The 18,317-nt window shown below is 39.5% G+C and overlaps 1 protein-coding gene across 2 annotated transcripts in view; it reads left to right on the top strand.

Annotated features, from left to right (window-relative positions):
• Positions 1-1,076: 1,076 nt before the first annotated feature.
• The window catches only part of PPP3R1 (protein phosphatase 3 regulatory subunit B, alpha), a 60,011-nt gene continuing 42,770 nt past the window's right edge, over positions 1,077-18,317 (top strand). The window contains exon 1 of one of the 2 annotated variants that reach the window (XM_028514576.2): positions 1,077-1,236. In XM_028514576.2, the coding sequence (XP_028370377.1) occupies positions 1,234-1,236 (3 nt within the window). In that variant the 5' untranslated portion in view covers positions 1,077-1,233. The remainder of the gene's footprint in view (positions 1,237-18,317) is intronic. The other variant, XM_028514577.2, reaches the window with a different exon arrangement.

Here is an 18,317-nt window from a genome sequence, read left to right as displayed (position 1 = left end):
CTAGAAAAGGTAGGTTGGAAGGTTTCACGAAAATGCTGAGCTGGGTGGGTGAACCTTGGAGCGATTGGGAAGCAGCCCCTTTACTCGGTTGTCCCGTGGCTCCCACGCCTCGAATTGCTTTTCTTCCCGACGTTTCCAACCCAGCTCCTGACAGTGCCAACCAACTCATACTTCAGTGTAGGCCTGCAACTGCTGCAGCGGGGTGACAACAGTGCAGATGCGCCAAACTGCGTCCAAGTCGGCACACTGATGGAGAGATACCCGTCTTCGGAAGCAAACTGATTCTCTCCAGCTTGGATTTTTCTTTTCGGTGTGAGGTCTGGATGGTTCTGACATGCTAAGGTAGCTCATCTGATGCTCCTCCCCCACGAAACTCCCACTCCCGGTCTCAGGCACCCCTCCGCCTCGGGCTCACTCACCCCTCGCATTTCCTCCCTCCAGGGAACCCTCGCATTTCCTCCTTCCCCTTACTGCCCTGTCTTCCCCCCACGCCCGCCTCCAGCCACGTGACAGGAAGGGCTTTGCCACGCAACGTCACCGACGTCCGCGACCCCGCCCCTGTCCTCCCACCGCACCGCACGCTGGGGGCGGCCGGCTGAGGGGTGAACGTGTCGGCGCGCTCCGCGCTCCCCAACCAGAACTCGCCAGAGCGCCACGGGCGCCGCCAACGAGCTGCGCGCGGGTTCCCGGATGTGCGGCGCTCGCGGAAGCCCCGCCCCCGCCGCCGGCTCCGCGCGCCCCCGCCCTCTGCCCCGCTGCGCTTTGCTTTCCCCTCCCTCTCCCGCCCTCCCCATTTTTCGTGCCTTGAGGTTGCGGGTCAGCGCGAGCTTCTGCAGAGAGTCCGTCACGGCTCCGGCGGGAGCTTGAGCGCGAAGCTGCAAGCCCCCAAGCCTCCTGGCCCCTTCTCTTTCCTTTCCATTCCTCTTTGCCTCTCCCCCTTCTCGCCGTCTCTCCTCTTGCTCTTTCAGTCTCTGAATCTCGACTTTAATTTTTCTTCTACCCCGCCCGCTCCCGCGTGCCCAGTCACCCGGCCGGCGCGGGCCCCGCGGCGCCGCCTCTCCTCCCAGCCCGCACCCCCCTCCCTTGCGGGCGTCCCGAGGGCCGCAGCCGCCCCAGCCGAGCGCAGCTGGGCCGCCGCCGCCGCCGCCGCTGCTGCTGTTGCCGCTTCCTGCAGGAGCGGGTCTGAGCGCCGACCTCTTCTACGTCTGAGCGAGCCGCCGACCGCCGAGCAAAATGGTGAGACTTTGCTTCCCTAATGCACCAGCCCTTCCCCACCCGCCGCTTCCAGGCGCGGGGGCGGAGGCGAGCCCCGATGCCCCCGGTCGGCTGCCCCCGGTGGAAAATTCGAGAGACCCGGCCCGGGCTGGTGCTGAGGCGCATCCGAAAGCCCTCAGCGCCCTGGGTGTTTTGGTGGCCGCGGGGGCTTCGCGCGGTTGCCTGACAGGACGGTGGGGCCCCCGCGCCCGCCTCCGGGCCTTTGCGGCACCCCCTCCCTTGCGGCCTCTGGGATTCCGCCTCTGCCTCGATCCCCCAACCCCCCCGGGCCATCGGCTCGGTGCGGCCCCCTCGCCGCTTCGCATTACTTCTTTCGGACCCTCTGCAATGTGGAGCTCCCTTTCACCACCCAGACTCTCTAAAGTTCGGGGATATTCCGAAATCCTATGGAAATAATATGTGACAAATGGCTGTTTATATAAGACCCAGTTTCTCTCCAGGGCTGCTCTTTCTCCCACTCACACTCCATTTTCAAGCAGTGAGTCTTGGCAGGAATCCTGCCACTTAGTTCCCCCCTCTCCTGTTGGTGTTTATTTCGCTGCTGTGTGCAACCTTTCAGGGGTTCTCTCGCTGCTGCTTTTTCCTACGCTGGCAAACCGGAAAGGGCCATGGTGTATATTCATGAAAACATAGAATAACTCGGTCTTTGATAAATGGGGATGCCTTTTTAAAAATGCTTTCTTACTACCAAGGGTTTTCTTTGTTACCTTCGTAAGTCTCTCTCTTGTGGTTGTTTTTGAATCATGGCGATTTAAATTTGTCTTTCCTTACCCACTGTAATCCCTAGGTAGAATTCACTGCTGTAGTGTTTCAAACCGACGCTAGGGGTGTGTCTCCCGCCTCTGTCACTGTAGCCAAGAAATCAACGACGCCCTTTTAGCCAGTTACCGGTTCTCTCTCTCGGGGTGGCCGGTGTAGTTTCCTTTTGTAATCAAGAATTGTGTACAAGATAGCAAAGGTTCGCAGTGCTTTTCCATCTGTATCAGGGATTCGAACATGTGATTTGGTTTCTTAATGCTTTTCCTAAAAGTCTTTAAACAATTTTCAGAAGATATTTATATTGACCTTAGGTAATTTTTTGCACTTTTTAATTGCATTGCATCCTGTATGTAGAATTTGGGTATTTCAAAATAAAGTGATGGATTAGTGAAAGAAATTCTATTGATTGCACCTTAACTCAATTTTTTGTGAATGTGCGGGAAGAAAGTAAAATTAGAATGTTTAAGTCAGCTTTTATTTAAAATACAGGTCAAATGATTTTAAGTGCACTTATGAGTATACTTAGAATCCAAATTAGGATAGACTTAATAAATGACTAGTGATTTTGGTATGTATAAGTTTTCCCTTGATAATTTGGGAGGCATCTCAGAGACAACTTTGGCTCACAGAGGCACAAAATTTAGGCTTTTTCAGACTTACAAAAAAACAACTTAGATTGGAGGCACTCATATACAACTTCATTATACATGTATTTTACTTGAAGGCCGGGATCTTGAAGATCTTTGTGCATTGCAGCAAATATTTTCACCTGTATTTATAAACAGTACATTTTGAGGAACAGTGATCCAGTGTTTTGTTGTTTGCATGTTATATACCAAAATGATCTAGTTTGCAAATAGTTTTTCTTTCTTGTAATGTATTTTTTTTAAACAACAGACTGGATTTGGGAAGTCCTATTTTGGCTCTTAAATTTATCTTTCAGGTCTACTTTAAAAATATACCTGAGTACTGAGCTCCTAGGAATTTTCCCCAAATCTGACTAATGGTCAGTTGTCTTTGGTAAACTAAATAAATAGATGTTGCTGAAATAAATGAACATATCTTCACAATTTCTTCTCTAGGTAGACATGTATAGTTTTAGAGTACTTTAGTGTCACATGTAAAGGAATGGAAAAAATAAATAGAATGTTTAGGTTGCTGTGATTGAAAACAGTTTGAGTAATTTTGAAGGAGTAAATTTTGTAGGGGCGTTCCTAGAAACCAAGTTAACATTAAGCAAAAATAGTTTTTACTATATGCTTAGTATAATTTAGAAGGTGACACTGCTTTTTGTATCTGTTACTGGAATGGTCTGAATTTAATTTGGATGCATATATGAGTATAGCTCATAAGTAATTAGTGCGTTGGTAGCTACTTGAGATTTTGTTACTTAGGGCAACCTTAAATTTAATAAATGGCTTATGACTTTGTGTTTTTAAACTTTTGATTAGTTCAGATCTGATAAAGAAAGGCAACTTTAAAAACAAAATCCAGCAACATGTCCTATGGCCAGCAGAATTAAAATGCACATCAGTCAGAAGAAAATTTCTTTAGTCATTATGTCCCATGGTGTATGAGAAAATTAAAAAGGCTCAGAGTACAAGGTAAAGAAGCTGACTAAGGGTAGGTCAGGAATGAGAGGGACAGACCACTGGGGGAGGATCAGGCATCTGTCATACATAGTGAGGCAAGCAGAAGTACAAATCAGTATAAGGAAGTCAGCTTGGGCCAGAAGGATTAAGAGTTAGACAGACTGGGCCCAGAGTCTGGGCAAGCAACAGGGACTCATTCATGTCAACAAATACTTAAAGATTTTGTCTGTTGTTCACTGGTTATTGTGCTTGGTTGTGGAGGATCATAAAATGGCAGTAGGTATGAAGAAAGGTAACATAAGTCACCATGTAAATAATATACACAAAGCTGAATAAAAATTGAGGAAAGCAAGATCAGTTTCATCTGGGGTTAGGGAAAGTTTTGTGAAGGAGGTAACAATTGGGCTGAGTCTAAAAGGATTATTAGATTGTAGTAGGCAGAGGTGGGGGCAGCTAGGAAAAGAGTCCTTAAAGTCCTTGAGATAGGGAGAGACAACTAGTATGGAACACTGATACTTAAAATGTGGTTCCTGGATCGACAGCAGCATTATCTGGGAACTTGTTAGGCTCCGCACTAGGCCAACTGAACCAACCAACTTGGAATTGTGTCCAGCAGTCTACATTTTATAGATTTTCCAGGTAATTCTAATATATTGTATTTTTCGGACTATAAGATGTACCCCCACCCCCAATTTGGGAGGAATAATGGTGGTTAATGCTGCTGTTGAGTTCTATTTACATTTACATGGGTGAAATGCTATGTTATTAAATATTTTACCACATTTTCTGCTTCAAAATTTTTTTCCTACTGTCTTCTAAAACCTAGGTATATCTTATGGTCCAAAGAATACAGGTATGGTAAATTTTGAGAGTCACTGTTTAGAGAAGAGCAAGAAATATATTTATTTAAATTTTAGTTGAGTAACTCTTAATATACCTAGCACTGACTATACAAACATAAGACATAATTGTAATTTCCAAGGAACTTAAGTAGGATAGATAACTAAATATGGGTTCTGTAAGAGCACATGTCAGGAAAGAGACTGAATCTAAACTGGGGTGGGGTGGGGCAGGGAGAGCAATGTCACTCGAAGAAAGCGTCTCTGAAGAGATGGAGTCTGAGCTGAGCTTTAAAAGGCTGAGCATATAGCCAATGGGAAAGTTGCTCTAGATGAAAGCTTTATCTTTGAAGCCACAGAAGCATGAGATATTCATATAAGGAGTTAGGGTAGAAGGGAGAGAGAGTGGTCCGGTAGACGGAGTCAAGATCATAGTGGGGTTTGCATGTCCTCTGAAGGAATTTACATTTTTTTCCGCCTGAGCCAGTGGGAAGTTATTATTTTTAAACAGAATAACATTATCACATTTACAATAGTTTCTCCCCTTTTCTGAAGGGGATACTTTTTAAGACTCCTGGTAGATGCCTGAAACCAGGGTTAGTACTGAACCCCATATTTTTTCCTATGCATACATACCTATGATAAAAATTTAACTTACAAATTAGGCACAGTAAGAGATCAACAACAATAACATAATAAAGTAGGACAAGTGTAACAATATACTGTAGTACAAGTCATGTGGATGTAGTTCCTCTCTCTCTCGCTCTCTCTCTCTCTCTCTCTCTCTCACACACACACACACACACACACACACACAAAACCAGGCAGCTACTAAGTGACTAACGGGCAGGTAGTGTACACAGAGTAGATCCTCTGGACAAAGGGGTGATTCACATCCTAGACGGGGTGCAGTGGGACTGAGCGGGGTGGTGTGAGATTTCATCATGCTACTTAGAATGGCACCCAATTTATAACATTTTAATTCTGGAATTTTACATTTAATACTTTGGAACTTTGGTTCACTACAGGTAACTGAAAACATGGAAAGTGAAATGTGGGTGAGGGGATGCTACTTTTTTAGAGATCAAATTGATGGCCATGTGCATAATAAAATAGGATAGCTGAATTAAGGAATTATGGTAATTCCTGTGAGAAATAAGGACTTGAAGGAATGTAGTAACGGTGCATATGGTGTGGAGGTATGAGACAGACACATTTAAGAGGTAGAAGATAGGACTTGGTGGCTGCTGGATTATGGGGAGAATCCTTGTGTGGCTACTGGGTAGATGATAGTGCCATCCATTCAGCAAATATTCATTGAGCACCTACTTGGATGGAATCTGATTCTAGGGATACATGGAAAATGCTAGCCACCCTCAAGAAACTTACTAGTTTGCTAGTTTCATCTCTAGTCTTTTATTGTCTTTTGGTAGTTAATGTTTAGAATGCTGTGTTGCAGGATTCTGAATTCAGTACGACAGAGTGCCCTGAATTATTAACAGTCCCTGTTGCATAGATACAATAATGGCCAAGAAAATAGCAGGAAGAACTTCCCTAAAACTATGGGGCATTTATACAATGGAATACTACTTAGCCATAAAAAAGAAAAAATTTTCCCTTTGCCACAGGATGGATGGACCTGGAGAACATTATGCTAAGTGAAATAAGGCAGTCAGAGAAAGACAGGTACCATATGATTTCATTCACATGTGGAATCTAATGAATAAATTGAACAAACAAGGAAAATGGGGACAGACTCACAGATGGAGAGCAGGATGACAGCTAGTGGGGGAGTGGGGTGAGGGGGCTGGAGGAATTAAGCAAAAAGGAAAAAAGGACTAGTGGGCATGGACAACAGTGTGATGATTGCTGGGGGGAGGGGTATATAAGGGGACTAAATGGTAATGGAAAAAATACAGTAAAGATTCAATTTAAAAAGAAAAGAATTTGTTAGGTTGGATGAGGAAGAGGCAACATGTTTGAGCATTGGTTCTCAAAGTGTTGATCCTGAACTAGTAGTATCGCCTACTCCATCAACTTGTTAGAAATACACATTGTCTGCGTAGAGGATGGGACAATGAAATTTGGAGGGGTGATGATGATTTCTATGTTGGACATGTTGAATTCAAAGTAGTCATGGGTCATCTGGGTAGATACGGCCAGTACGGAATTGGCTATCTATATCTGGAGCTCAGAAGAGAAATTTGGGGTTGGGTTATGGATTTAAGCATTGTATTTCTATTAGGTAGTACTTGAAACCATGAAACTGGCTGAAATCCTATAGAGAAAGAATATAAAATGAATAGAGTGCAAACCTTAAAGAACATTGCATTAGAGAGGCAGGTAGAGGATGAGGAGCGTGTGAGGGCTCAGAATAAATAGCTATAGGAATAGTTGGGGTATTAGAATGATGACATATCTGGAGGAGTCTGTGGTGTCCAGATATTGCAGAGATCAGGAAAGAGGAGAACTTAAAGGTGTCTTCAGGAGGGATCAGGTGATGTGGGAACAGTACAAAAAAACCACACACCAGTTTTTACTGGTAGCAAGGAAAGCCAGGATGCAGTGAGTTGAGGAATAAATAGGTGGTGGCTAGACATTGACTGTAGACAGTTACTTGAAGCTTTGACTACTGGGAGAGAAAATCAAAGCTAGAGAGTATAGGTTTGATAGGAATTTATTTTGAGGTTAAGGGAACATGTCAGGGAATACGGTGCAGTTGAAGATTCAGAGGGATTAAGATGGAATTATTGAGCAAGGAGGTAGGAAGGCATATGACTTTCCTTAGGCAAGAGGAGAGATTTTTCTGAACTGTCAACATGAGAGGGAAGAGGATAAAAATGAAGGCTAGTGTAGAGGCCTTAAGTTTTAAGTAACTCAGTTAAGTTCTGGGTAATGAAAATAAGATTTCAAGGGAATGTAAACTGAGAATTCAGAGGCCTTGTCTGGGTCTTTTCATTGTTATATTCCAAATATTTGGTATATATTAGATACCAAGTAGTGTTTGAAGAAGGAATATGTACATGAGTACGTGGAAGAAAGGAGTAAGTGTTGGTGAGACAGTGGAGGCAGTGAGTGTAAGTTTCTTTTTTGAGACGTTTATGAAGAAAAGGTCAAAGAAAAATAGTTTACAGTTGGGGTAAATTCTTTTTAGCATACATAGATAAAGGCATTCTTTAGAATAAGAAGAAAAGCCAGGAGAGGGAGCTGTAAGAAAGAGGATGATTAATAGAATGAGCCCTAGAAGTAGAAAAAGAGAGATTAAACAACAGGAGGGACATCAAAAGAGAAATGAAAAATCAGGGTGAGGTGAGTAGGCCACACCAACAGATAAGTGGTTTTTTTTTTTTAATGTTTTAATTGTATTTTTTCCATTACCATTTACTCCCCTTATATCCACCTTGTCTCCCACCCCCGAAATCACCACACTGTTGTCCATATCCACGAGTCCTTTTTCCTTTTTGTTTGATACAGCAGATACATGTTTTCATGAGAAGTTCATACCAGATGGCTTAAAAATCATCTCAGTTTTTTGAGAATAGTTTGAGGCAAGATTATCTGCTGAAGTCAAGATTGAGGTTGAGGCAAATGAGGTGAGTCAGAGGGTGAAGAGTATAGAGAAGGATTATAATATCAATTCTGGGGTATTTGATAGGCAGTTAGTTAACAGGGCATTAAGTAAATAGTATAAAATAGTACGTGGACCCAGGTGAGGACAACAGTGGGCCAGTGACCTAGGAAATAAATCTGGAAAACAGGAATTTTAACAAGAAAAGAGTTTACTACTTTGTCAGTCTTTGCTTTAGTAACTTCTGATCAAATTACATGGGCCTAAAAGGAATGGACTGTTTTCTGAATTTAGGTTGTATATAAGGGAAACATAGTTGTAGATTGATATTATTAATTTTTTTAAAGTTCTAGAGACATTATTAATACAATTGATTAAAAATTAAAACACACCAAAAGATATAAAATGGAGAGGAAATCTTTGCTGGTCAACCTTCCCCCTTGTATTGATTATAATTTAGTTTTTATTAAAAAGATTACCAAGGTCAAACTTGGAGATTTTAATGGTGCCATGCTGTAGTTTACTCTTTGCAATCAGTTTATTTCAAGGTTTTTAACCATATTTCAAATGTAAACATTGAGTCAATAACAATTGAGCATACTTTTTCTAATCAGGTAGCAGTTGTATAATGATTGAAGTTGGTACTTTAAAAAGGGTCTGAACTATGATAGTATTGTGAAATTACTCAAAGTGGTAATATATTACTGGTACATTGTACTTTTCCCACTTACTACCTTATTAAACATTAACTATGTGACTAACAATTACTACTTAAATTAAAAGAAAATGACCTTGGAAGTGTAGTGGATAAAGCATCTATTTTATTTCAGGCTTACCAGATTAAAATTCTTCCTTACTTTTACCCTTCCAAATAAGCCTTTTCTTCAACAGCCTACAGCTCCTCTCTCCCTTTCTGAATTTTCTCCTTGGACTTCCTCTTTGTGGTCATGAGTTTGACAGTGTAATTAAGGCCAGTGTATAGATGTAGCACAGGAATAAAATTTTGAAGTGGAATGTGACTAATATATGTTTCTGGGTTTGTCTTCATTTTTTATAGTCTTCTACTATAAAAATATTTAAAACACTTGAAGATTTCTATAGGAAGTCCTTTGAAATTTAGCACTGATGATCAGGACATAGGTTCTTACAGGTTCCTTCCTCAGAGTTTTGTTTGTTGGTTATAGACCTTCCTTAAGAGTATCACAAGGAAGAGGGCCATGTTAATACCCCTCTTGTTACCCGTAAAACATATTTGTAAATGAAATAGCAGTTTGATTTGTTTCTCTGGAAACACTATTGAATTCACATGTCCTTTAGCCACGTCTCTCTTGTCTTTCATAAATAATACAGAGTATTTATTTTTATTTGTATGTTAGAATTAGGCATGCATTTTAACACCTGGCCACAAGAGAATGAAGCATAGCAACCTACAAAAAGGCACAAACCTTTACCATTAGCCTCATTAGCACTATTAGCATTTTTATTTATTCTTAAATTTTTTTTCTACGAGGTTTTTTTCCTTAATCCCTTCCCTTTTTCCATCCAGTCCCCGCCCCCAGCTCCTCTCCCTTCTGACAGCTGTCAGTCTGTTCTCTGTATCCATGAGTCTGTTTCTGTTTTGTTTATTTTGTTCATTATATTCCACATATATGTGAAATCATAGGTATTTGTCTTTCTCTGGTTTATTTCACTTAATATAATACTCTGCCATTTTTATTAAAAAAAAAGATTTTATTTATTTATTTTTAGAAAGAGGGGAAGGGAAGGAGAAAGAGGGAGAGAGAAACATTAATTGTGATTGCCTCTAGCACCCCCTACTTGGGGACCCAGCCTACAACCCAAGCATGTGCCCTGACGGGGAATCAAACAGGTAACCCTCTGGTTCAAAGGCTGGTACTCAGTCCACTGCCAGTGAGGGCCCATTTCTATTTTTAATCTGCCTAGTTTCAGGGATGATTTTCTTTCATATCTCCCTGAGTTTGATGCCACAAGTAGTGTTCTATTAGAGGCATGCAATAAATTGGCATCCTGTCATATTTACTTGTAAGGCAATTTTTAATAAAAATTAGAATGTTAGGAAAAACAAGTGCTAATAGATAAGTGAAATGTGTGATTTTATATGTGTTTATGTTGCAACTATTTCCTAACAAATAGAATTCCGTGAATCGTAAACAAACTCATGATATTTATGAAGTAAATAGTGAATTTATGTACAGGTACAGAAGAGAGGGGGAACAAACATCATTGCGTGGTTGCCTGTCACACACCCCTTACTGGGGTTCTGGCCCACAACCCAGGCATGTGCTCTGACTGGGAATCTAACCAGCGACCCTTTGGTTCTCAGGCCAGCTCTCAGTCCACTGAGCCACACCAGCCAGGGCACCATCATATTTCTTGACTTTCATCTCCTTTTGCTCTTTTTCTTGTTTCTCGGTCTGCCACAGTCTAGATCCTGTGATGTCCAGTTAAGTAGACAGTAGCTACCTGTGGCTGTTTTTAGTTAAAATAAATGAAATGAAATTCAAATAAAGTAATAATTTAATTACATGAATTAAGATTAAATAAGATTATAAGTTCAGTTCTTCAGTCACAACAGCTATATTACAAGGCTTAGTAGCAACTTGTTGCTGATGGTTATTGCCTTAACGTAGGCAAAGTCCATTTCCATTATTGTAGATGTATCTGCATTACGCTGAAACTTAGTGTGTTGGCAGTGATCTTATAAACCAGCATGAGATTTGGAGTTGGAATTATTTGAATTTTTAGATTCTGATTCTCCCATTTATTAGCTATGTGACTGAATAAATACCATAAACTCTCTAGGCATTATTCAGTACATTGTAAATCGGAATAACAATATCTCAAATTGTGACAGTAGTGTCTGGAAATCCAGTAGGTACTCATTAAATTTATTTGGTTTCATTCTTTTTCCATGACTTCTTTGTAATATTGGATGTTGTTGGAAATTCTTAATTCTCTCCTCTTTTGGCTTCTGGGACCTTTTAATATGATTGTATCACTTTCCTACTTAAAATTCCATATATTATAAAACTAAACTATTTAACATAGCCCATAGACTCCATAGGTTCTACCTATTATTTACTTCAGCTTCTTCCACATGTTCCTGCTTTCTTGCTATACTTTAGCCACTATATTTTTCTGTTTATTCTACCATCAGAGCCTTTTGCATAGGCTATGTTAGAATGCTTCACAGTTTCCTCAAGGAAAGGCTCCCTCAAGGGGAGCCTTGTCACCCTACACCATGTTAGGCTATATTCCTATGTGCAGTTTTATGTCATCTTGGTAGCACATGATTAATTAGTTCTGTAGGTGTTGGCTTGCTTTCTGTCTTCCCATGATTCAATGTGAGCTCCCTTAAGAGTGGGCATTGTGGCTGTATTGTTCTTCACTCTTATATACCCCTGATGCCAGCATAGGTGCCTACATCCTATAGGAATTCAATAAATATTTGTCAAATGAATTCTTTATTTTCAAAGTTTCATCATATTTTACGTAATGATTTATATTTAAGTCCACATCATTCTGTTCTCCAGTCCATGAGTCAAATTGCCTACTGGGTGGATATTTATTTAAATAAGGATATCTGTAAGACACCAAACTCTTCAGCATAACAAAAACTATATTACTGTTGTCTTACTCATGCTTCATTATTCCCTAATTTTTCTTTTTTTCCTAAATTTTCTTAATGGAAATCCTATCTGTCCATTCATGCTGTCTGGAAAACTGGTATTCCTTTCTCTCCCCTTTACTACTACCCATGTCTTAAGCAGTCACCAGTTGCAGTCTGTACGAAGAGGGACTTCTGAGTCATTCCAGTCTGGTTCACATACTACTGATAAAGAGGAAAATGGATATGTAATGTTCCCAGCATATTAGTACTTCGTGCCATGAAGTAGTGGCAGCTAAGTCCAGAATATACTAACACAGTTGAAAGCAGTGAACTGAAGAATGCAGTGCTGTATACCATCCGTGTAGTTTGCATTCTTTCTCTTGACTCAGTTTGGCCATGGATCAGTATTGGAAGAATTTATTTCACAATTTTTCCAGATGTTTGTGCATTTTTCCTTTGCTTTTATAACTTAGCTGGAAACAGACCTTGTAATTTTTTTCTATTACTTTCATCTGTACCTTTAAAAAGTCCTATACTTAATTAGTACATCTTATGTTAATATGCTTTTTAGTATTTTTGATGGTTTTGTTAGTACTCTGGTTACAGAGTTGCATAGGTTTTGAGTGGCTGCTTCCAACCCTCCCTTAAGCCATGTTGTTTTTAATGCATAGTGTTAAGAATATATGAAGTATTTTCAGGAACGTAAGTATTAAGCTATAGCAAATATGCCCTCATTTTGGTGCCCTAAACTCGACTTGAATCAACTTCTTCATCCCCATTGCCACTGGCATTGTTGCAGTTCCATGTATTTCTCCGGAGGACTATTTCTATAACCTACTTAATGCTTTGTTCTTTTTGCCTCCAGTTTCTTCCTCCTTCATTCTGCCCTCTGTATTGCCACTAGAATTTTTCATGTGAAGGGGAAATCTAGTGTCATTGCCTTATTTAAAAGTCAGTGCTACATCTCTTAGGATTAAAAATTTAAACTCCTTTCATTGACACTCATGTTCTGATCCTTATTTCTGGCCATCCTTATGCTCTTTCCACGTCAAGTCATTTGGTTCTCAGATGCTTCATCCTTTTTTATTTATTGGTGCATTTGTATGTACTTTTTCTTCCATCTGCAATGTTCTTTCCCTTTTCTGTCTGGCACACATCAAGATCCCATTCCAGTGGCATTCTATGAAGACTTTCCCACCTACCACAGGCAATTAATGGCCATTTGTAAATAACTTCCAGTGCATCCTATATTTCATTGTGTTTAATTGTCTTTCCTCTGAAACTGTGGGCTACTCTAGAGCAGGGGATGCATTTTAATTCGTCTTTGTAAAGCTAGTTTCCATTGTAGGTTCTTTTGTGGAACTTAAGTGTAAATGATGGATGATGGGTGAGTAGGCTTTTGTCCGGCTGGCTTGGGAAGCCAACAGAGGTGCAGTTGAGTTAAGTTTTATTTATAGTCATTGCTAGAGGCAAAAATGACAAAACTGAAGCTGAAGCTGCCCTACTTCAGACACATGGTGAGAATGTAGAGTTCTTTGGAAAAGATAATAATGCTGGCAAAAATAGGAGGCAGCAGGAAGAGAGGTAGGCCAAATATGAGATGAATTATTCCATCAAAGCAGCCATAGGCATGAGTCTATAGTAGAGCTGTAATAAGGTGCTAGGTTTCTTCTGGTCACTCTGCTTCCCCAGTTTGAACTTAACATGTAGCAGCTATTTGGGCATTTTATCATTAAGTCTAGTTAGTTGACTCATCAAATAGAGTTGTATAATATCAATTAGTTATTTAGGTGCTGAAAGAACACTATAATTTTTGTTGATTATGTTGCTTTCAATGAATTTTGTTTGATACTATGAGACATAATATGATGTGATGGGACAAGTATGGAATATAGCATTGTACAGATAGTATTAGAGTAACCTGAATCTGCAAGACTGCCTGATTTAGAGTTCTTGTGGGTATTGGGTAAGGTAATTACCCAACATGCTTATAAAGTGCAAAATGCTGTTTAAATTTTTGAAAATCAAACTACCAAAAACATGCATGTGTGAGTAGTATTCTTGGCAGATCTAGATTTCATATACCTCATTTTAATTTCTGTGCAGCTAACAAAGTAGAAAAAATCAGAGTGTTTGGATAATGGAATACTTACCTAACTAAAAATGGTCCAATAGTAAGGAATATATTCTTTGACAAAATGAGAAGCCCAGAGCCAGAGTTCTTCATCAGATTTCATCAAGGACACGGGTTTTAGTTCACTTTAAAGCTTGGCATATCAGGAGAGGGTTGCCGCAGTTTCATGTGCCAACATGTGTCTGAAGGAGAGAGAGCAAAGGGTAGTACTTTCTCAAGTTTTTCTTTTTGTTAGAGAGGAAGAAGGAAAGGAAGAATTTTTTTGCAAGTCTCATAGCAGGTTTTTTCCTTAGGTCCCATTTTATTCTTAATGTTTTCTTGCATACCAGAAAAAGATCAAATTTGTTACTCTGGCAGGGTCTCTCCCCCCCCCCCCCAGTTTTATTAAGAAATAATTGGCATAAATCAGTATAAGTTTAAGGCATACAGCATGATGGTTTGATTACCACAATAGGTTCAGTTAAAATCCATCATCTCATATAGATACAGTGAAAGAGAAGAAAGAAAATTTTTTTGTGATGAGAACTAATAGGATTTACTGTCTTAACTTTCCTATATATGATACAGCAGTGTTAATTATAGTCATCATGTTGTACATTACATCCCTAGCACTTTTTTTTATCTTATAACTAGAAGTTTGTACCTCTTGACCACCTTCCTCCAAGGCAGTTAAGTTCTTAAAAATTGTCTCTAGCTTACCACAGATTAGGTCTTACAGTAGGAAAAACAACCTTTTTTATTTTGTACACTGAGTAATACCTTACTTGGTACTATGATGGGATTGTAGGCAATGAAAAGTATATTTGGCTTCTGATGATATACTGTATTGCTTCCCTCACTAGTACATAGATACTACTCTGTATTGTTAGCCTATTCACTAAAGTATTTTCTGTACCTAGTTTACCTTAACCAAAATTCTGTTTCCTTTCAAAGGATATCATCTGCTTTGCAGCCCCTTCTGGTGAAGGAAGGCTGCTCATTTTAAGTTAGGGATGGTTGGGAGTTTGCCATTGTGTTAGATCACATGTTGAAAAATGTTTTCTGTAAAGGGCCAGATAAAAAATATTTTAAGTTTTGTGGGCCATACAATCTTTTGCAAATTCTAACCTCTAGCATTGTAGCTTGAAGCAGCTATAGACAATACATAAACAAGCAAGCATGGCTGTGTTTCAATAAACCTAATTTACTAACACAGTTGACAAATTGTTTCTAAGAGCAACAAAACAAACAGCAAAAGAAAAAAGATAAGTTGAACATCACCAAAATGAACATCTTAAGTTCTTCAAAGGACATCAAGAAAATGAAAAGACAATCCACAGAATGGGAGAAAAATTTGGCAAATCATAGATCTGATAAAAAAAACTCCTATCCAGAATATGTAAAGAATTCCTAAGACTCAGTAACAAAGACACACCCAACTAAAAAACAGGTGGAGAATCTGAGTAGACATTTCTCCAGAGAAGATAATTTCATGTTCAATAAGCACATGAAAAGATGCTCAACATCATTAGTTATTAGGGAAATGCAAATCAAAGCCACATGAGATAGATACCATTTCACACCTGCTGGCATACAAAGAACAGATAAGTGTTGGTGAGAGTGTGTAGAAACTGCTGAGGAGAATGTAAATGTTGTATTATAGTTGCTTGAGAAAACAGTTCTTAAAGTGTTAAACATTACCTAGTAATTCCATTCCTAAGCAGTATATACCTACAAGAAATGAAATGAAAAACTTGTATGTGAATGCTCATAATAGCATTCTTCTTTTTTTTTTTTTTTTTTTTTTAAGATTTTATTTTTTCTTAGAGGGAAGGGAGGAAGAAGGGGAGGGCAACAAACATCAAAGTGCCAGAGATATACATTGATCAGTTGCCTTTCTCACACACCCCAACCAGGGACTGTCCTGCAACCCAGGCGTGTGCCCTGACTGGGAATCAAACCAGTGACTTTTCTCTTTGTGGGACATTGCCCAACCAACTGGGCAACACCGGTCAGGGCTAGTATTACTCTTTTTTTTTTTTAAGATTTTATTTATTTATTTTTAGAGTGGGAAGGGAGGGAGATAGAGATAGAGAGAGAGAGAGAGAGAGAGAGAAACATCAATGTGCAGTTGCTGGGGGTTATAGCCTGCAACCCAGGCATGTACCCTGGCTGGGAATCGAACCTGCGACACTTTGGTTCACAGCCCGTGCTCAATCCACTGAGCTACGCTAGCCAGGAGGGCTAGTATTACTCTTAATAGCCAATAAAAAACAAAAAAGAAAACAGGCCAAATGTCCATCAGCTGATGAATGGATAAATAACACATGCTGCATGCATACAAGGAAATATTATTTGTCAGTAAAAGTATTGACTATTGCCACTACATAGATGAAGTTTGAAGGTACTGTGTTAAGCGAAAGAAACCAGTTACAAAGGAACACACACTTGATATATAATGTCCAAAATAGGCAAATATACAGATACAGATTACTGGTTGTCTAGGATTCAGGTGAGGCAGGGAGATAGATAGGGAATGACTGCCAGTGGATGGGGGCTTTCTTTTTGTGGTGATGATGCTCTAAATTTGATTGTGGTAATGGCTGTACAACTCTGGGGATGTAACACAGCATGGTGACTATAGTTAATAACATCGTATTGCATATTTGAAAGTTACTAAGAGAGTATGTCTTAAGAGTTTTCATCACAAAAAATAGAATTTTGTATCTTCATGGTAACAGATGTTAACTGTAATGTTGTGATCATTTTGCAATATACACAGATACTAAACCATGCTGTACACCTAACACTAATACAAAATGTCGATTATATCTCAGTTAAAAAAAGATACCACTAAAATAAAACCCAAGAGGTAGTAGGTCTGATTTGGCCTGGGGCTATGGTTTGCTGACCCCCTAATAGATTATTACTTATTTAGTCTCCTGTGGTCATTTTCTTATATCTGACTGTCCCTCCCTCCTTTCCTTCCTTTTAAAGATTTTATTTATTTACTTTTAGAGAGGGAGAAAGAGAGGGAGAGAAACATCTGTATGAGAGGAAAACATCGATCCATTGCCTTTCTTATACACCCCAACTGGGAACAGAGCCCACATCTTAAGCATGTGCCCTGACCAGGAATCGAACTTTTGACCTTTTGCTTTGCAGGATGATGCCCAATCAACTTAGCCACACGGATCAGGGCTGTACTTCTCTTTATTTCTTCTCATCATTATCATCTAACATCTTTCTGGATACTCTGGTTTTCATTCAGAATTTAGGTTCCAGTGTCACCCATTTTCCCACTGGGTTTCCACCATCGCTTTAAGTCATTATGCACATCCTGTTTTAGTGTTCCTTGACCCTCTCCATTTTACTAACCTGTACTTTCTCTCTACTTCCACTGTTTCCTGTGGCCATAGTCAAGGTGATCTCTTACCATCATCCAGAACTATTCCACTGCTAGGACTGTTTTCTCTGTTTTGATACTATTTTCTCAATTATAGTGGTTTAAAATGCTGTGTCTGTAGAATTTTCTGTTTGGCTTTGGGATTATATGTTTTTAAATTAAAATATAGTACCAAATTAGTATTGCTCCCTATAGGAAGTTGTTGGATAGTTTCCATGTAATAATAATTTATATTTTCTCTCTCTTTACTACATCTCCTCTCAGCTGTCTCCACCTATCTCCTACCCTCTTAGCATCATGTTTCTGTGATTGTGACGACTGTCTTAGATCCTTGAGCACTACATTTGAGGTTGCTGTGCCTGTGTGAGTTGCCCATGACGAACCCCTTGAATTTGTGTTCTAAGATGAAAAGAAAATGGCCTCAGTACCTTATTGCTTTTCTTGTGTAATGCAGAATAGGTGTAGCTATGTGATATACAATTGGTAAGGATACTATGGGAATTATATTAGTTTGAATTCAAATTTGGTCTGTACCACTACCAGTTGTGCGACCTTGTACAAGCTGCTTACCAGTAACACCCATTTATCCAGAAGATTGTTTCGAGGATAAATGAGATGTATGTAGTCTCTAACAGAGGGCACAGCTCATATGTGTTAACTCATTTTCTTGTGTTGAGTAAACTTTCCTTTGTTCTATTTGTGTTTGTATTCACAACGTTAACTTTTAAAGATTACTTTCTAGATCCATTAGTTTTTACCTTTTAGCAAGTTTCATTGTATTTCATATTCAGTTTGAGCTAAAAAGTAGTTAGTGCAATTTAAGTTAGTATATCTGGACTGTCTGAAGGATTTTAGGACTTTATGTAAAGAATTGTCTTAATTTGAAGAAAAGTAATTCCATGGTTAGAATAAAACCAGATGAAAAGAACCAGCAGGTTTTTCATATTGTTTTTTAAAAGATCTCTGCATTAATAAAGCTTTTGTTGTGTGTTTGTTGCTTCTTGAGAGATTTTTTGTCCATTTGGGAATGAAGTTTTATTAAATCCTTGGCTTTATTGATTGCTTACAGTGTATTAAGCATGTCGTAGGTTATCATTCTTAACCTTTCGGACAAATACTTTGTCTTTTAAGAGT

The sequence above is a fragment of the Phyllostomus discolor genome, chromosome 6 (genome assembly GCF_004126475.2).
Source record: "Phyllostomus discolor isolate MPI-MPIP mPhyDis1 chromosome 6, mPhyDis1.pri.v3, whole genome shotgun sequence".
In the NCBI taxonomy this organism is placed as follows: Eukaryota; Metazoa; Chordata; class Mammalia; order Chiroptera; family Phyllostomidae; genus Phyllostomus; species Phyllostomus discolor.
The sequence above is the reverse complement of the archived record's forward strand: the minus strand, read 5'-3'. Positions and strand labels throughout refer to the sequence as shown.